This window comes from Daphnia pulicaria, chromosome 10 (genome assembly GCF_021234035.1).
Source record: "Daphnia pulicaria isolate SC F1-1A chromosome 10, SC_F0-13Bv2, whole genome shotgun sequence".
In the NCBI taxonomy this organism is placed as follows: Eukaryota; Metazoa; Arthropoda; class Branchiopoda; order Diplostraca; family Daphniidae; genus Daphnia; species Daphnia pulicaria.
Window position 1 is genome coordinate 586,149 of NC_060922.1, and position 19,222 is coordinate 605,370.

Here is a 19,222-nt window from a genome sequence, read left to right on the forward strand (position 1 = left end):
TCAGTTCCTGGAAGATTTTTCTACTAACACTTATTTCTATTTCTTTTACTTCAAGCATATCTTAATAGATTCATTGATTTTAAAGACTTCAAATAGTGTATTGGACATCGATTAACATATCCTGTAACAGGGAATTCCTTGAAATTTGTAAAACAATCAGAATCGTCATTTCAAATTCATTGAGGTGGTGATTTTCAGTTCCTGGAAGATTTTTGTATTAACTCTTATTTCTATTTCTTTTCCTTCATGAATGTCTTAATAGATTCATTGATTTTAAAGAATTTAAATAGTGTATTGGACATCGATTAACATATCCTGTAACAGGGAATTCCTTGAAATTTGTAAAACAATCAGAATCGTCATTTCAAATTCATTGAAGTGGTGATTTTCAGTTCCTGGATGATTTTTCTATTAACACTTATTTCTATTTCTTTTACTTCAAGCATGTCTTAATAGATTCATTGATTTTAAAGGCTTGACATAGTGTATTGGACATCGATTAACATATCCTGTAACAGGGAATTCCTTGAAATTTGTAAAACAATTAGAATCGTCAGTTCAAATTCAATGAAGTTGTGTTTTTACTTCCTGGAATATTTTCGATCAACTCTTATTTCTATTTCTTTTCCTTCATGAATGTCTTAATTGATTCATTGATTTTAAAGACTTTAAATAGTGTATTGGACATCGAATTAACATATCGTGTAACAAGAAATTTGTTTAAACTTGTAAAACAATTTATATCTTCATTTCAAATTCATTGAAGTTGTGTTTTTACTTCCTGGTAGATTTTCTATCAACTCTTATTTCAATTTCTTTTCCTTCATGAATGTTTTAATAGATTCATTGATTTTAAAGACTTCAAATAGTGTATTGGACATCGATTAACATATCCTGTAACAGGGAATTCCTTGAAATTTGTAAAACAATCAGAATCGTCATTTCAAATTCATTGAGGTGGTGATTTTCAGTTCCTGGAAGATTTTTCTATTAACTCTTATTTCTATTTCTTTTCCTTCATGAATGTCTTAATAGATTCATTGATTTTAAAGAATTTAAATAGTGTATTGGACATAATTAACATATCCTGTAACAGGGAATTCCTTGAAATTTGTAAAACAATCAGAATTGTCATTTCAAATTCATTGAAGTGGTGATTTTCAGTTCCTGGATGATTTTTCTATTAACACTTATTTCTATTTCTTTTACTTCAAGCATGTCTTAATAGATTCATTGATTTTAAAGGCTTGACATAGTGTATTGGACATCGATTAACATATCCTGCAACAGGGAATTCCTTGAAATTTGTAAAAAAATCAGAATCGTCATTTCAAATTCATTGAAGTGGTGATTTTCAGTTCCTGGAAGATTTTTCTATTAACACTTATTTCTATTTCTTTTACTTCAAGCATGTCTTAATAGATTCATTGATTTTAAAGGCTTGACATAGTGTATTGGACATCGATTAACATATCCTGTAACAGGGAATTCCTTGAAATTTGTAAAACAATCAGAATCGTCAGTTCAAATTCAATGAAGTTGTGTCTTTACTTCCTGGAATATTTTCGATCAACTCTTATTTCTATTTCTTTTCCTTCATGAATGTCTTAATAGATTCATTGATTTTAAAGACTTTAAATAGTGTATTGGACATCGAATTAACATATCGTGTAACAAGAAATTTGTTTAAACTTGTAAAACAATTTATATCGTCATTTCAAATTCATTGAAGTTGTGTTTTTACTTCCTGGTAGATTTTCTATCAACTCTTATTTCAATTTCTTTTCCTTCATGAATGTTTTAATAGATTCATTGATTTATAAGACTTGAAATAGTGTATTGGACATCGATTAACATATCCTGTAACAAGAAATTCCTTGAAATTTGTAAAACAATCAGAATCGTCATTTCAAATTCATTAAAGTGGTGATTTTCAGTTCCTGGAAGATTTTTCTACTAAAACTTATTTCTATTTCTTTTACTTCAAGCATATCTTAATAGATTCATTGATTTTAAAGACTTCAAATAGTGTATTGGACATCGATTAACATATCCTGTAACAGGGAATTCCTTGAAATTTGTAAAACAATCAGAATTGTCATTTCAAATTCATTGAAGTGGTGATTTTCAGTTCCTGGATGATTTTTCTATTAACACTTATTTCTATTTCTTTTACTTCAAGCATGTCTTAATAGATTCATTGATTTTAAAGGCTTGACATAGTGTATTGGACATCGATTAACATATCCTGCAACAGGGAATTCCTTGAAATTTGTAAAAAAATCAGAATCGTCATTTCAAATTCATTGAAGTGGTGATTTTCAGTTCCTGGAAGATTTTTCTATTAACACTTATTTCTATTTCTTTTACTTCAAGCATGTCTTAATAGATTCATTGATTTTAAAGGCTTGACATAGTGTATTGGACATCGATTAACATATCCTGTAACAGGGAATTCCTTGAAATTTGTAAAACAATCAGAATCGTCAGTTCAAATTCAATGAAGTTGTGTCTTTACTTCCTGGAATATTTTCGATCAACTCTTATTTCTATTTCTTTTCCTTCATGAATGTCTTAATAGATTCATTGATTTTAAAGACTTTAAATAGTGTATTGGACATCGAATTAACATATCGTGTAACAAGAAATTTGTTTAAACTTGTAAAACAATTTATATCGTCATTTCAAATTCATTGAAGTTGTGTTTTTACTTCCTGGTAGATTTTCTATCAACTCTTATTTCAATTTCTTTTCCTTCATGAATGTTTTAATAGATTCATTGATTTATAAGACTTGAAATAGTGTATTGGACATCGATTAACATATCCTGTAACAAGAAATTCCTTGAAATTTGTAAAACAATCAGAATCGTCATTTCAAATTCATTAAAGTGGTGATTTTCAGTTCCTGGAAGATTTTTCTACTAAAACTTATTTCTATTTCTTTTACTTCAAGCATATCTTAATAGATTCATTGATTTTAAAGACTTCAAATAGTGTATTGGACATCGATTAACATATCCTGTAACAGGGAATTCCTTGAAATTTGTAAAACAATCAGAATCGTCATTTCAAATTCATTGAAGTGGTGATTTTCAGTTCCTGGAAGATTTTTCTATTAACTCTTATTTCTATTTCTTTTCCTTCATGAATGTCTTAATAGATTCATTGATTTTAAAGACTTTAAATAGTGTATTGGACATCGAATTAACATATCGTGCAACAAGAAATTTGTTTAAACTTGTAAAACAATTTATATCGTCATTTCAAATTCATTGAAGTTGTGTTTTTACTTCCTGGTAGATTTTCTATCAACTCTTATTTCAATTTCTTTTCCTTCATGAATGTTTTAATAGATTCATTGATTTTAATGACTTGAAATAGTGTATTGGACATCGATTAACATATCGTGTAACAAGAAATTTGTTTAAACTTGTAAAACAATCAGAATCGTCATTTCAAATTCATTGAAGTGGTGATTTTCAGTTCCTGGAAGATTTTTCTATTAACTCTTATTTCTATTTCTTTTCCTTCATGAATGTCTTAATAGATTCATTGATTTTAAAGACTTTAAATAGTGTATTGGACATCGATTAACATATCCTGTAACAGGGAATTCCTTGAAATTTGTAAAACAATCAGAATCGTCATTTCAATTTAATTGAAGTGGTGATTTTCAGTTCCTGGAAGATTTTTCTATTAACACTTATTTCTATTTCTTTTACTTCAAGCATGTCTTAATAGATTCATTGATTTTAAAGGCTTGACATAGTGTATTGGACATCGATTGACATATCCTGTAACAGGGAATTCCTTGAAATTTGTAAAACAATCAGAATCGTCAGTTCAAATTCAATGAAGTTGTGTTTTTACTTCCTGGGATATTTTCGATCAACTCTTATTTCTATTTCTTTTCCTTCATGAATGTCTTAATAGATTCATTGATTTTAAAGACTTTAAATAGTGTATTGGACATCGAATTAACATATCGTGTAACAAGAAATTTGTTTAAACTTGTAAAACAATCAGAATCGTCATTTCAAATTCATTAAAGTGGTGATTTTCAGTTCCTGGAAGATTTTTCTACTAAAACTTATTTCTATTTCTTTTACTTCAAGCATATCTTAATAGATTCATTGATTTTAAAGACTTCAAATAGTGTATTGGACATCGATTAACATATCCTGTAACAGGGAATTCCTTGAAATTTGTAAAACAATCAGAATCGTCATTTCAAATTCATTGAAGTGGTGATTTTCAGTTCCTGGAAGATTTTTCTATTAACTCTTATTTCTATTTCTTTTCCTTCATGAATGTCTTAATAGATTCATTGATTTTAAAGACTTTAAATAGTGTATTGGACATCGAATTAACATATCGTGCAACAAGAAATTTGTTTAAACTTGTAAAACAATTTATATCGTCATTTCAAATTCATTGAAGTTGTGTTTTTACTTCCTGGTAGATTTTCTATCAACTCTTATTTCAATTTCTTTTCCTTCATGAATGTTTTAATAGATTCATTGATTTTAATGACTTGAAATAGTGTATTGGACATCGATTAACATATCCTGTAACAAGAAATTCCTTGAAATTTGTAAAACAATCAGAATCGTCATTTCAAATTCATTGAAGTGGTGATTTTCAGTTCCTGGAAGATTTTTCTATTAACTCTTATTTCTATTTCTTTTCCTTCATGAATGTCTTAATAGATTCATTGATTTTAAAGACTTTAAATAGTGTATTGGACATCGATTAACATATCCTGTAACAGGGAATTCCTTGAAATTTGTAAAACAATCAGAATCGTCATTTCAAATTCATTGAAGTGGTGATTTTCAGTTCCTGGAAGATTTTTCTATTAACACTTATTTCTATTTCTTTTACTTCAAGCATGTCTTAATAGATTCGTTGATTTTAAAGGCTTGACATAGTGTATTGGACATCGATTAACATATCCTGTAACAGGGAATTCCTTGAAATTTGTAAAACAACCAGAATCGTCAGTTCAAATTCAATGAAGTTGTGTTTTTACTTCCTGGAATATTTTCGATCAACTCTTATTTCTATTTCTTTTCCTTCATGAATGTCTTAATAGATTCATTGATTTTAAAGACTTTAAATAGTGTATTGGACATCGAATTAACATATCGTGTAACAAGAAATTTGATTAAACTTGTAAAACAATTTATATCGTCATTTCAAATTCATTGAAGTTGTGTTTTTACTTCCTGGTAGATTTTCTATCAACTCTTATTTCAATTTCTTTTCCTTCATGAATGTTTTAATAGATTCATTGATTTATAAGACTTGAAATAGTGTATTGGACATCGATTAACATATCCTGTAACAAGAAATTCCTTGAAATTTGTAAAACAATCAGAATCGTCATTTCAAATTCATTAAAGTGGTGATTTTCAGTTCCTGGAAGATTTTTCTACTAACACTTATTTCTATTTCTTTTACTTCTAGCATATCTTAATAGATTCATTGATTTTAAAGACTTCAAATAGTGTATTGGACATCGATTAACATATCCTGTAACAGGGAATTCCTTGAAATTTGCAAAACAATCAGAATCGTCATTTCAAATTCATTGAAGTGGTGATTTTCAGTTCCTGGAAGATTTTTCTATTAACACTTATTTCTATTTCTTTTACTTCAAGCATGTCTTAATAGATTCATTGATTTTAAAGGCTTGACATAGTGTATTGGACATCGATTAACATATCCTGTAACAGGGAATTCCTTGAAATTTGTAAAACAATCAGAATCGTCAAATCAAATTCAATGAAGTTGTGTTTTTACTTCCTGGAATATTTTCGATCAACTCTTATTTCTATTTCTTTTCCTTAATGAATGTCTTAATAGATTCATTGATTTTAAAGACTTTAAATAGTGTATTGGACATCGAATTAACATATCGTGTAACAAGAAATTTGTTTAAACTTGTAAAACAATTTATATCGTCATTTCAAATTCATTGAAGTTGTGTTTTTACTTCCTGGTATATTTTCTATCAACTCTTATTTCAATTTCTTTTCCTTCATGAATGTTTTAGTAGATTCATTGATTTATAAGACTTGAAATAGTGTATTGGACATCGATTAACATATCCTGTAACAAGAAATTCCTTGAAATTTGTAAAACAATCAGAATCGTCATTTCAAATTCATTAAAGTGGTGATTTTCAGTTCCTGGAAGATTTTTCTACTAACACTTATTTCTATTTCTTTTACTTCAAGCATATCTTAATAGATTCATTGATTTTAAAGACTTCAAATAGTGTATTGGACATCGATTAACATATCCTGTAACAAGAAATTCCTTGAAATTTGTAAAACAATCAGAATCGTCAGTTCAAATTCAATGAAGTTGTGTTTTTACTTCCTGGAATATTTTCGATCAACTCTTATTTCTATTTCTTTTCCTTCATGAATGTCTTAATAGATTCATTGATTTTAAAGACTTTAAATAGTGTATTGGGCATCGAATTAACATATCGTGTAACAAGAAATTTGTTTAAACTTGTAAAACAATTTATATCGTCATTTCAAATTCATTGAAGTTGTGTTTTTACTGGCAATCTGGACTGGAATCTGGTATCGCCAAGCTTCGCCAAGCTTCCCCAAGCTTCGCCAAGCACAGCACAGCACAGCACACTTGAAGTTGCTATAATATTTATGTCACTTGTTAAAACCATTCTTTATTACAGGATGTGTAAATCGATGTCCAATACACCATTTTAAGTCAATTGAATCAATATATTCATTGAGCAATTCATGAAAAAAAAAGTTTTAGAAAAATGCACTGCTTAGAAAAGCACAGCAAAGCTTCACAAAGCTTTGCACTTTAATGAATTTGAAGTTGATATATTTTTTTAGTTTCACTTATTCAAAGCGTTTTATTCTTACAAGATATGTAAATCAATGTCCAATACACCTATTCAAGTTAATTGAATCAAAGAATTCATAAAAACATCCATGATGTTTATGAAAAAGAAACAAGAAGAACTTCTTCCATGAGCTGCTCAGGAGCTTCACTGCAATCCACAGCACAGCACAACACACTTGAAGTTGCTATAATATTTATTTCACTTGTTAAAACTATTTTTTTATTACAGGATGTGTAAATCGATGTCCAATACACCATTTCAAGTCAATTGAATCAATATATTCATAGAGCAATTCATGAAAAAAATAGTTTTAGAAAAATGAACTGCTTAGCACAACAAAATAGCAAATTCAAATTGAGTAAAATTATTTGACCCAGCTACTGAACTTTTTTCTATCTTGCCTAGTTTATATTTCTATTCCTAGTGAATTCTTTGAAAATTCATTGCTTCAATGAACTTCAAAAGGTGTATTGGACATCGATTAACACATCCCGTAAGAAAGAAAACTTTTGGATTAGTGAAACCATAAAAATAGCAAATTCAAATTCAGTAAAATTGTTTGACCCAGCTACTGAACTTATTTCTATCTTGCCTAGTTTATATTTCTATTCCTAATGAATTCCTTTAAAACTCATTGCTTCAATAAACTTAAAAAGGTGTATTGGACATAGATTTGCTATTTCGATGGTTTCACTAATCCAAAAGATTTCTTTCTTACAGGATGTGTTAATTGATGTCCAATACACCATTTTAAGTTCATTGAAGCAATAAATTCCAAAGGAATTCATATAGGAATAGAAATAAGTTCAGTAGCTGGGTCACACCAATTTTGCTGAACCTGAAATTGCTTTTTTGACGGTTTCACTAATCCAATAGATTTCTTTCTTACAGGATGTGTTAATCGATGTCCAATACACCATTTTAAGTTCATTTAAGCAATAAATTCCAAAGGAATTCATGTAGGAATAGAAATAAGTTCAGTAGCTGGGTCACACCATTTTTGCTGAATATGAATTTGCTATTTCGATGGTGTCACTAATCCAAAAGATTTCTTTCTTACAGGATGTGTTTTTTTATGTCCAATACACCATTTTAAGTCCATTAAAGCAATAAATTCCAAAGGAATTCATGTAGGAATAGAAATAAGTTCAGTAGCTGGGTCACACCATTTTTGCTGAATATTTCTAAATTTTTCAAATCATGCTGGATACCTTTCCTATCTTTTTATACAGGTTATTATCACTCTGAATTGGTGTAAAATACTTTATTCTACAATAAAATCTTACGTTAGCTCTTTATAAGTCATAGGTTGCATTGGCGTTGAAGTAAATCCAAAAATACTGCACAAAAAGTAGCCAAAAATTTTTTCAAATTGTGCTGGATACCTTTCCTATATTTTATAAAGGTAATTATCACTATGAATCCGTGTAGAAAACTCTATTTTGCAATAAAACCAAAAGATAACTCATTATAAGTCATAGGTTGCATTGGCGATTTGGCGTTGAAATAAGACCAAAAATACTGCTCAAAATTATACCAAAGTTTTTAAATCTTACTGGATACCTTTCCTATCATTTATAAAGGTAATTATAATTCTGAATATGAGTAGAATACCCTATTCTACAATAAAACTATAAGGTAACTCTTTATAAGTCATAGGTTGCTTTGGCGTTGAAGAAAAATAAAAAATACTGCTCAAAAGTTTACCCAAAATTTATTTCAAATCGTGCTTCATACCCATCAGAGGATACCATAGAATTGAGATAGAGTACCACCAATATTTGGAAATATTTAGGCTAAATGTTTGGGACGTATTTTTTGTTTTTCTTAAACGCCAATGTATTTTTCACAAAATATTACATATAATCAGTTTTCTGGTATAGTTATTGTAAAATAGAGTATTCGACACTGATTCAACACGTAAAATACCATAATATGTGATAGGAAAGGTTTCCATCACAATTTGGAAATATTTCAGGCTATAGATGTTTGGGACGTATTTTTGGTTTTTCTTCAACACCAATGCAACCTATCACATATAGTGAGTTTCCTGGTATAATTATTTGTAAAATAGAGTATTCGACACTGATTATACACGAAAAATACCATTATATGTTATAGGTTGTGTCTTGGACATCGATTAAAATATCCTCTAAGAAAGAAATGTTTTGTTTTTTTGAAACAATTAACATAGCAAATTCAAACTCAATGAAGTGGTGTTTCCCAGCTTCTGGAAGATTTTTAAGTAGCAGAGTTTATTGTTTTAAAAAAACAAAACGTTTCTTTCTTACAGGATTTGTAATTGATGGTCAATTAACTATTTTTAGTCCATTGAAGCAATTAATTCGTAGGAACACAAATAGAAACAAAGGGTTGATAGTAGAAACTCTTCCAGGAGCTGGGATCCACCACTTCACTGAGTTTTAGAGATTGTTTCACTTTTCATATAAAACGTCCAAACAAAATATATCATTAAATTAAGTTGTTTTATACAGTAAAATACGTTGCTATGTACAAGAAGTTGCAAGAGAAACTTGGGCAGGCCAGACAAAGAAATTAAAAACAAATAATTTTGATCACTAGATGTCTAAATCTATAGCGTACGAAAACCCAGATTCCTGGCCCATTCACATTTTTTCGGTTTTAAGTAGGGTAACACTTTACACGGAAGGATGAGTTTGGAATATTGCTATCTAGCTGTGGGGCTTTACAGCACATTCCCTGAATATATTCAGGAAACATCTCTTGCGCTTTGATTTAGACAAAAGCTGCCTTAAGAGCTCCCCAGAATGAGGTAGAGTGAAGAAGCCTTCGGTAAATCGGTCGAGGTCAGGGTTCTACCAAAGGTTTGATCACTCCTACCTCTTTGAAACAACGACACTATTTCAAAACTACAGTGTCTGTCACACTCTCTGGCAACCCATCCTTTTGTGCAAACTGTAACCCCACTTCAAACAAATTTAATTTAAAAATAGGCCGGGAATCTGACTTCTCGTCCGCTAGATTCAGACATCTAGTACCAAAAATAAACTTGTTTTATTTCGTTTGTCAGGGCTGCACAGCACGTTTTTTTGCAACCTACTGTACAATATGGATAACGATAGTTAATTATGAAAGAAATACCATGTAATTAACTGTATTAGGCTTATATTCAGCTCCAACATTTATTCACATTCAGCGCTACAATTAAGCAAGGCTCTCAATACAGAGTACAGACATCTCCTTAAACTTTTTACGATATATAATTGATATTTTATGAAAGAAAGAAAACCACGGATGAAAAAGACGATATTTCTACTTTGCCCACATACACGGTCGTGTTCTGCCTAATATCTGGAAGCGCGCCTATTATAATTTTTCCAAAATGAGTCTGACGAATCGTAGCTCGAGCCCCAAACGCTATCGGGAATCGTAAAGTAAGGACCGAAAGAGTGATAGGAGATTCCCGGGAAACCAGGAGCTCCTGCAGAACCGGGATGACCAGGACTACCGGGAAAACCAGATGGACCTGGATATCCGGGCTGGCCGGTTCTACCTGTCGATCCTGCTGGCCCTACGGGACCTGGAAAGCCAGGATATCCTTGCCGACCGGGAGGCCCCTTCGGGCCGGGAAAGCCATGAGTGCCTGGAATTCCAGCAAGCCCATCTTTTCCTGCTGAACCTTTCTCTCCAGTGTCACCTAATAACACAAAGAGAATGATTTGAGAACTTTCGATACAGCCAGCAGTCAGTCAAATGTTTATACCTTTTTCGCCATGTTCACCAGGACGTCCATCCTTTCCAGGCATACCATCAGCGCCAGGATATCCATCTTTACCATGAATAGTAAGGCCGGGTGGTCCTGGAGGTCCCGCCACAAAACTGGGTGCTCCATCTTTACCTGGTGACCCATCTTCACCATCATCTCCGTCTTCTCCCTTTGGACCGCTTTCACCGGGAGAGCCTTTTTCTCCGGTTGCGCCAGGTGGACCGATGGGTCCTGGACTACCAGGAAAACCTGGAGCACCGTCTTTGCCAGGGGTTCCGGGAAAACCAGGAGGTCCAGGGATTTTAGAAGGGATAACGTAACCAGGTTCTCCCGTGTTGCCTTTTGGCCCTTGGGGTCCAGGAAAACCGGGATATCCAATCTTTCCAGGGGCTCCATTGAGTCCATCCCGACCAGGTTCTCCTTTCTCACCTTTGCTGCCATCGTCGCCACTTTCTCCTTTTTCTCCCGTGTCGCCCTTTTCACCTTTCTCTCCAGGTGCACCATGATTGCCATGTTTGCCTTTTTCTCCGGGTGCGCCCGGATGACCAGGAGCTCCAGTCGCTCCAGTTTCACCCTTAGCTCCAGGATAACCAGGAGGACCCCTCAGAAATGGCAGGTGTATGTACAAGCTCTCCCATTGCTTCTGAATGTGTGGATTATTCCCATAATGAGTTGACGGGGTGCCGTATGGGTTCAGAGCTGCCCACTGCTGCCTGCTGATGGGGACCCGATGTCCCTGCTGCTGATGCTGGCCATTTTGTCGGTAATATTGCTGTGGAAGAGCAATAGCAATGGCTGCGAACAATGAAATAAATACCTAAATAAAAACAAATAAATTTGAACAGTTTTACTAAATACCTATTTTGAATTGAAGTTATAGAACTCAATGCGTTAATTGTTGTTTTTTTTACTTACCACAACTCTCATGGTTGTTTTGTGTACGTATAGATATTTTGCCAGTTCTACACGCTTAAACACAATCTGTGAAATTGCAATTGATTTAAACACGTTAATCATTGGAGCAATAAAAGCTATATATGCTATATGATTAATTAACGGCATCTTACCGTTATCCAGAATATATTTGTTGCTGCTCGAATTGTCGCTGACTCGACACTGACTTGGATCATTCCGAGCAATGCTTTTAAATGCTGGGTTTTCAATACAGAAATAATGGGAGGAGGATGGATTGTATGTTACAATCCGAAAAAAAAGAAAGTTACCTTTTCCCTAAAAGAAATACTCTAGCAGCAGCCTCTCTAATAAATAAGAGAAATGCTTTGCTGCGATTATTTGGCGGTCAACAAGAAATATAATCTGGAAATCAGGTGTATACCATTCCCTAAAGCTTATAACGACACCGCGCGAGAGCGCACCTTATGGCAATATTACGCAATTGTCTTAGCTAATGGCCTTTTAAAGAACTTTTATCACACTATAACATCGACTTCATTTGTTAAATAGAGTGTCATATTAGGCTAACAATTATATTGATTAAGAATAATCGAAACTATGGCATATTACCTAGTAATAATCAACCCCAAAGGTTTTTGGAAAACCCAAGAGTTTTGCACGTAGGTATAATATATAGTCGCGAGACGTCAATGAGTTCACGACCCATGGCTAAATAATGCCTGGGCACATAAAGAAAGTGACTCAGCGAGTCCAATTTCAATTGGTTATGTGCGTGTTTCAGATGCTGGATTCATTCGTCGTCATCCCGGATTCGATCTACTTTATTATGTCTGCGCTCTGTTAATTAATCACAGATAAATCTAAAGTTCAAGCTTAAAGATAAAAAATGAAAGTGATGAAAAGACGCTGTTATATAGGCTACAAACGGAATTGCGCCAGGTCGACCCCCCTCTTCTTGTAAAGCTCGGTTCATTAGCTCAGGATTTTGATGCTTGGATCAAATCTGTATTAAATACTTATACGTAAATATATTACATATTATATACATCTTTTCCCATGAAATGTAATTATGTGTGTATAACTTTAGAAGGTTGCAAATTTTCACTTCCATGAAAAAATCTAATTTTCGCATGTGTTTTTTTATCGATCTGAATTTCTGATTCATCGTATATGATCGTATAACAATTCTCAAAGTAATTTCAATTTTTCAATTAAATGGTTTCATGAATATGCATAAGGCTCGTGAATGGGCTTATACAGAATATACATTCTAAATCATGAGTATGGAATGATGTTTGTCGTAAACTCTTATATCTGTGCATCGCGCTGGATCTACTCGCATATAAAGATTAGCCTATATACGTATAAGGTGTTGGAAAGAAGATGGATTACGAGATAGCAAACTACATGGCCCTCCAGCTAGGGCGTCCTCTTGACTATACCAGCATAACCGGTTCTTTTTTTATTGTTTATATTATATCTTCGCGACGTCACGCAACAACGCGGCTTATTGTGTTACATTTTATGCAAACATCATATAAAATAGTATATTAGCAATACTAAATGAGAAATTCATTGGGCGAAATCAGCATTATTCCGGTGCTATAGAGACCGCTCGACCGCTGATGCATGCTCTAATAGAAAAATTGAGATAATGTGACATGACATTCATAAAATATTCGTCATTCCTCGTCCGCTTTTACTCAAAAAATTTACACGCTGATGACATCTCGAATATTTGTTTCCACTTCGTATAGGAAAAAACTTAAATTATGTAGAAATAATATAATTCTGGTCGGATTTCTTTGGAAAATGCAATTTTTCTTAATCGCATCAATCCAATTTTGGATGAATGCCAGAAAAGAACAAAAAATCAGTTACAAAACGAATAAAGAGCAAAACAACAAAAAATCAACTCTTTTGGGGCCTTCCCATGGGCTTGGGTTTCTCCAGTCAAAAGCAGTGGAAAGACAACTATAAAGCGATATAATAATAAAGAGAAAACGACGATATTATTTGGGCTGGCCTAAACCACTTATAATTCCTGCTTATAATTCCGCAAGTGATGGCTGACGGGACAGTGAAAGTTCATGCACTCAGGCTATAATACACATCCAGTATGTAATATGCCTTTAATAAAATACATTTTTATATTTATCACTAATTTATTTAAATTAACTCAAAATTGAATTGCAGTACTAAACATTTGGGTAGAAACAGAAGATAGATAATAAGAACGAATTTGAATGGCTATCAAAACAAATATTAGCAGGGGATTATTTTATTGGAAAATTCTTACAATTCAATATCCATAAAATGTAAAACAATTTTAACATTTTTTTCCACAGTTTATAAGGTTAGAATTGTATTAGGATATGTTAATGAGACTTTCAAAATCCATTCTTGGCTTACACGAGATAATAATGCATAGCAAATAGTATTATAATTTTTGACTGGCAAAAATGTGACTGGTTCAAACATATATGCGTTGTTTCAATACTATGCGGTTTGCACTTGTGGCCTGAATAAAATAAAAATCAATAAGGTATGGTGAAATTGGATTTCTGATGGGACAAAATATGTAAACTCCATTATAACCTTTTATTCTTATCTATCGTCACTTTCCTATAATTATGCTTATAGACAGTTTTCGGTCCATCGGAAACAGACTGATCGCCGAATTTGTAGATTGGCTCCGGCGTTGTGGTGCTGGGTACAGGGGAAATCGACGGTTTAGGATCAGCAACTGCTTCTGACGATTCCGAAAGACCAGGAGTATCATCATCGGAAAAGACACTAAATTCCTCTGCTGAATTCCACCATTTAGAGAATGGGTCTTGTGTAGCGAATTTGACGGGATCAGGAACTTCGCTGCTGGACTTTTGTCTGTTATCGCTGTGAAAGAAATCTGTTGCTGGGCGTTTTTCGTTGCTTGATGGATAATCAAAGGCACTTTTCCAAGGATTCCAATGTATTTCTGCCGGTTCCGATCCGGGATCTGAAGGACTCTTATTAGACACTTCAGGATCAGCAACATCTTCTGAGACTTCGCCAGAAGTTATTTTTTCTGGATTCAGTTCAACTAATTCTGGGCTAGTAGCTGGATATTCAGATTTTCCATCGTCGTCCAGGACAACATTTTTGTCTGGGTTTTCTGGCTCCTCCATTGAGTGATTTTTCCCCTCTAATGAATTTGAAAATCAGCAGAAATTTAAAGGGCAAATATAATTCATTTCAACAAACCCTTTTCCTCGCTGTCGATGCCTTTATCGTCTTCATTTACCACATTTACAACTGACGTCGTGTTGAAATCATCTTTTATGTGAATGGAATCATCGTCCTGAGCTCCGAAGTTAATATTATCGGGCACAATTTCCTCAAATTCGTGACTGTCGGAATTTCCAGGTGGAAATCTTTGCTGCTGTAATTCAATCTGCTTGGACGGGCCGAAAAGTTCCTTCTTCCAATTTTGAAATCCTTCCGATTCCCCGACATCTGGAACCATCGATGGAGGATTGTAGACCGGTAATAAATGAGCTGCTGGTCTACCAGGCTGTCCTTTGTAAAAATTTTCACCAGCACCGGCCGGTTTCCACATCTCGGCTGAATCAGGAATACTACTACCGAAAAGTATTCGACTGAAAATGGGACGGTATTCATAGAAACCCATCCATCCTCTCTTAAATTCTTCGATCGCTGGAATTTTATGCGATATTATGTAAGATGCTGTAGAAGGACCGTACGAGTGTGGCCACTGGTGTCTGTATTGCGCCAAAACACTCACCACCGAGAGCAATAAAACGCAGGATATCTGTTATAAAATCCTGATTAGAATTTGATGTATCCAGTGGGGAAAAATTTGATAGAAACTTACTTGAAGTTGCATCATATTTCCGATCAAGTTAATTGATTTCTTGAAACGTGTGGGATGAACCACATTCATATGCCCCGCGCGAGTCTAAATTTGATTGATTAGATATAAAAACAACATTTGTCAAAAATCTATCAAAGTCGGTGTATAGCAGCTCTTTTACCTTTGATGAGATTATAAATCTGTTGCTTTTGCTCGAATTGGCTTTACTTCTCCTACTGGCTTACGGTGGCGGGAATTGCGTTGCCTTTATATAAGTACTGAATATAACGGCGAATAATGAGCGAACTAGGAAAAGAAAGTTGATTGTCTTGATATCAAGACTAGATCATGTATCAAGTGGTCATCAGGTTACTTCATTTGCATATCATTTTTTTTTTCGACACAGATTATCCAGTTAGTCTCTCTCCACATCAATTGCTATTGGTTATGTGGCTCGGTGCCAATGCGTGAGCATTCAAAAAGGGCGAGTATACCCGCCAAATCATTTTTACACTATAGGCTACTTTGTAATTAACCCGATTGTTATTCCTGCAGGAATTTTTTCTTTCTTTTTTTTTCTGGCTCACTTTCAAGTTTGAAACGAGATAAAACTGATAGACCAGTCTTCTCATTTTTTTCGATCGAGTATAAATCTGAGAGAAAACCATAAATCAAAAACTTATTTTGCAACCATCCTTCAGTTTCATCAACAGCTAAACCTTGGATTATATTTGTTGATAAGACCACTGTCATTGTTGAACATTTTTGGCACTCTTTCACGTATAAGGTCCAGCTCCTCCCATTCGAAAGTTGTGATTAAAATTAAAAATAGCGTATCAAGCCCCCGGAAGAGGTTCAACCGAAACAGAAGCGTTTTCTCAGCGGCTCCAACTTTAATTTTTTTTTCTCAAATAATTATGTAAATTGCAGCGTACGGCAAAGGACCAAAAAGAAACAAACTTGTTTGTGCGATACACACTTTCCTTTCAAAACCGATCATTTCGAATCCATCAAAAGCTCCCGCCACGTCAAAAAGTCTAGTTGAGGCTAATCAAAATCAAGCGCATTAGCGAATATATGCGGGTTGCAATTCGCTAAACGCAAACTTAAAGGAACACGTATTTATTTCTCATGATTATAATCTGCTAATTGAGCTTGTTCTTAATTGACTATTGGGGAGCCCCAGCTGTTACTGCCCAATTAACACGCAATTTTTTAAAGGGGGGCATCGTTCTACTTAATTTTATTTCAGCTCCAGATGTTGTCACTTGGTTTAATATGTAACAACGTGATTGGGTAGATTTGATACGTGCACATTTGATTCGGATACACAAGAAATCGATCAAAGAGGAGCAGTTGCTCACAGGCAATTGTTTTTTTTTTTGGGCCAATTGAAGCAACAAGAGTTCAAATGGCTTATGGGAGAGTAAAATAGGGAACTCGACTTTCCTAACGGGTTTTTAATTGGTTATAAAATTCATCCTTTCCACCATCTGCAAAGCGTTGGTTTTATTAAAAAGAAATACGAATCAACTTCACGCTCTTTTTGGCATCAAACTTTCCAAGAGAATGTCAAAATTTCGCCATCATTTTTCATTTTTTCATTTTACATCTCGGAGCTAAGCATCAGCGACTGGATGATGGTGAAACTATTTAATGTTGCAGCATCCAATTGGGACATCAGGTCAAGTATCCACCCACGGCTTTACTCCCATTGGAATTGTACTTTAATTTCTTTCTTTCGCTAGAATTTTGCACCGTTATATGACATCAAACTAAAGTATGAAATTGTTACAATTTCGCGAAAAACAGGCGGAGCTCTGTGGCTTCTCTCTTCATATCTTCTTCCTGGCGCCATTCCACGTTGGGTCCCTTGTCGTGATTGTTCAGTTCGTCGTAGACTTGGTCGTTCTCCTTGAAATCTTTCGGGCGTCGAGGCAGAATATGGACGTGGACATGCTGAATAATAATTCATTTCAGAACATGAAGGAAACGTGAGAAATCTTTCATTCTTTTTTTACTCCAACCTGAATGCTTTGGCCGGCATCGGGGCCGTCTTGAACGGCAACGTTGGACGATGAAACGCCGTGGAAAAGTTCCATGCCTCTCTGGACTATTTGCGACGTGAGAAACAAATCGGACAATTCGTCTGGCTGCATGTCTGGCATCCGTCTGCTCGCTTTCAATGGCATCACCAACACGTCTGGGAATTTTTTAAAAATCAATTTCACTGGAAGAAGAAGAAAAATAGAATTGCGGTTTCTTACGTCCTGGAACGACGCACTTGCGGTTGACAAAAGCTAAAGAATGCCGACTTTGGTAGAACACTGCCCATCCCTTGATGGTCACCTGGCCGAAATTGAATGTGGCCTCGTCTGGCGGCAGCGGTGAAACTGGCAACACACAACAAGTGGCTAATTGGTAGACGTCTTGTCGTCGGTGAGTGAAAACGGGCATTTCACGTCGCACTTTCCTCAGATATTCCAAATCGATTGCAGCTAAGGCTAAACTGGTCCCTTCTCGACACTGGGCAATCACCGTTCCCCAAGGATCAATAACCTATAATAGAAATGGATCAAATTATAGTCGTATTTTATGGTTTGGAATCGACAAATAAGTCAAACTCACCATGGCGTGACCGAAGGAGGAGCGTTTGTTATTGTGAATGCCCGTCTGGGCGGCGGCGACGACAAAGCATTGCGTCTCGATGGCTCGGGCTCTCAAAAGCGATTCCCAGTGGGCCAGCCCAGTGGCCACGGTAAAAGCCGATGGATAAGTAATGATGTCGGCCCCCATTCGAGCTAGTGACAAGCTGAATTCAGGAAATCGCACGTCGTAACACTATGGCAAATAGAAACAATTAGGACGAATTTATTCGAGTTAAAACCATTCGTGATGAGATTCTTACGATTCCTAAACCGATTTTGCCCACAGGTGACTCAACCGGGGAAGCAATCGATCCTCCTTTCTCAATGTAGTCCGACTCTTTTAATTTGATTTTCTTCTCGGGAATTTCAACGTCAAACAAGTGAGTCTTGTCGTAACGACCGGCTATTTGCCCATCCGAATTGATGAGCACATGAGTGTTGAACATTTTATCAATTGAACTGCTCTATGCAAAGGAATTAGTTCATCGAGGTGCAGTGTTTCACGAGCAGGAATTTGGGTGTTTTACTTTGTTGTGGAATCCACCAATTGAAATCCATATCCGATTTTGCACTGCAAGTTCTGAATAGTTTTTGATCAAGGGCCCATCCATATTCTCGGCAAGCTCAAGTGACTGAGCGTGGGAATCAGCAATGTAATCACATGCTTCTGGCAGAAAAACTACCTATTACATAACATGAATTGATTAATTTTTTAAATTGATTATTGCACTCTACATTTGGTTCATTTACTTTGGCACCAAGGCTACTGGCTTCCTCAATTTTCTTTTTGGTAACGGCAAAATTGTCGGCCTTGTTTGATGTTGCCGTCATTTGTACAATGGCAATTAAAGATGGCTTACCTTCGGACAATTGCAAGGTTGGTAAGTAATGGAACAAAGAGGACTGTCGTGACATTCATTCTCTTACTTGAATCGGTCATTTTAATCGTGGTAGAAGAACGCCTTGAAATATTTAATATCCCACGTGTTGCACTGTTATTGATAGCGGAAACTAGAGGTATCGAACGAACCAGTATTTGTGTAAAGTCCAGTTGTTTCAACAGTAAATACATCGGAATGAAATTGTAACATGTACACAAATGCAGCAGCCGATAAATAAAGTTGTTTACTTTTATTTTGACAGTTCTACTGCCATCTAGTTGTC

At 34.6% G+C, this 19,222-nt stretch overlaps 3 protein-coding genes across 3 annotated transcripts; all 3 read right to left on the reverse strand.

The window, feature by feature from the left end:
* Window positions 1–10,014: 10,014 nt before the first annotated feature.
* On the reverse strand, window positions 10,015–11,792 carry LOC124313904 (collagen alpha-1(XXIII) chain-like). Its single transcript, XM_046778741.1, has 4 exons — window positions 11,710–11,792; window positions 11,558–11,623; window positions 10,640–11,459; window positions 10,015–10,573 (listed from the first exon to the last, which is right to left on the reverse strand). Exons 1-4 carry the CDS (start codon window positions 11,770–11,772, stop codon window positions 10,221–10,223), a joined length of 1,302 nt encoding a protein of 433 aa, XP_046634697.1. The 5' UTR covers window positions 11,773–11,792; the 3' UTR covers window positions 10,015–10,220.
* Window positions 11,793–13,822: 2,030 nt separating this feature from the next.
* On the reverse strand, window positions 13,823–15,681 carry LOC124313905. Its single transcript, XM_046778742.1, has 5 exons — window positions 15,592–15,681; window positions 15,432–15,515; window positions 14,801–15,368; window positions 14,156–14,741; window positions 13,823–14,078 (listed from the first exon to the last, which is right to left on the reverse strand). The coding sequence occupies exons 2-5, from the start codon at window positions 15,498–15,500 to the stop codon at window positions 14,057–14,059; spliced, it is 1,245 nt and encodes a 414-aa protein (XP_046634698.1). The 5' UTR covers window positions 15,501–15,515; window positions 15,592–15,681; the 3' UTR covers window positions 13,823–14,056.
* Window positions 15,682–16,982: 1,301 nt separating this feature from the next.
* LOC124313903 (deaminated glutathione amidase-like) lies at window positions 16,983–19,218 on the reverse strand. The gene is made up of 8 exons (XM_046778740.1): window positions 18,986–19,218; window positions 18,809–18,918; window positions 18,586–18,741; window positions 18,319–18,522; window positions 18,039–18,251; window positions 17,678–17,969; window positions 17,438–17,613; window positions 16,983–17,369 (listed from the first exon to the last, which is right to left on the reverse strand). Exons 1-8 carry the CDS (start codon window positions 19,128–19,130, stop codon window positions 17,202–17,204), a joined length of 1,464 nt encoding a protein of 487 aa, XP_046634696.1. The 5' UTR covers window positions 19,131–19,218; the 3' UTR covers window positions 16,983–17,201.
* Between the last annotated feature and the right edge of the window lie 4 nt (window positions 19,219–19,222).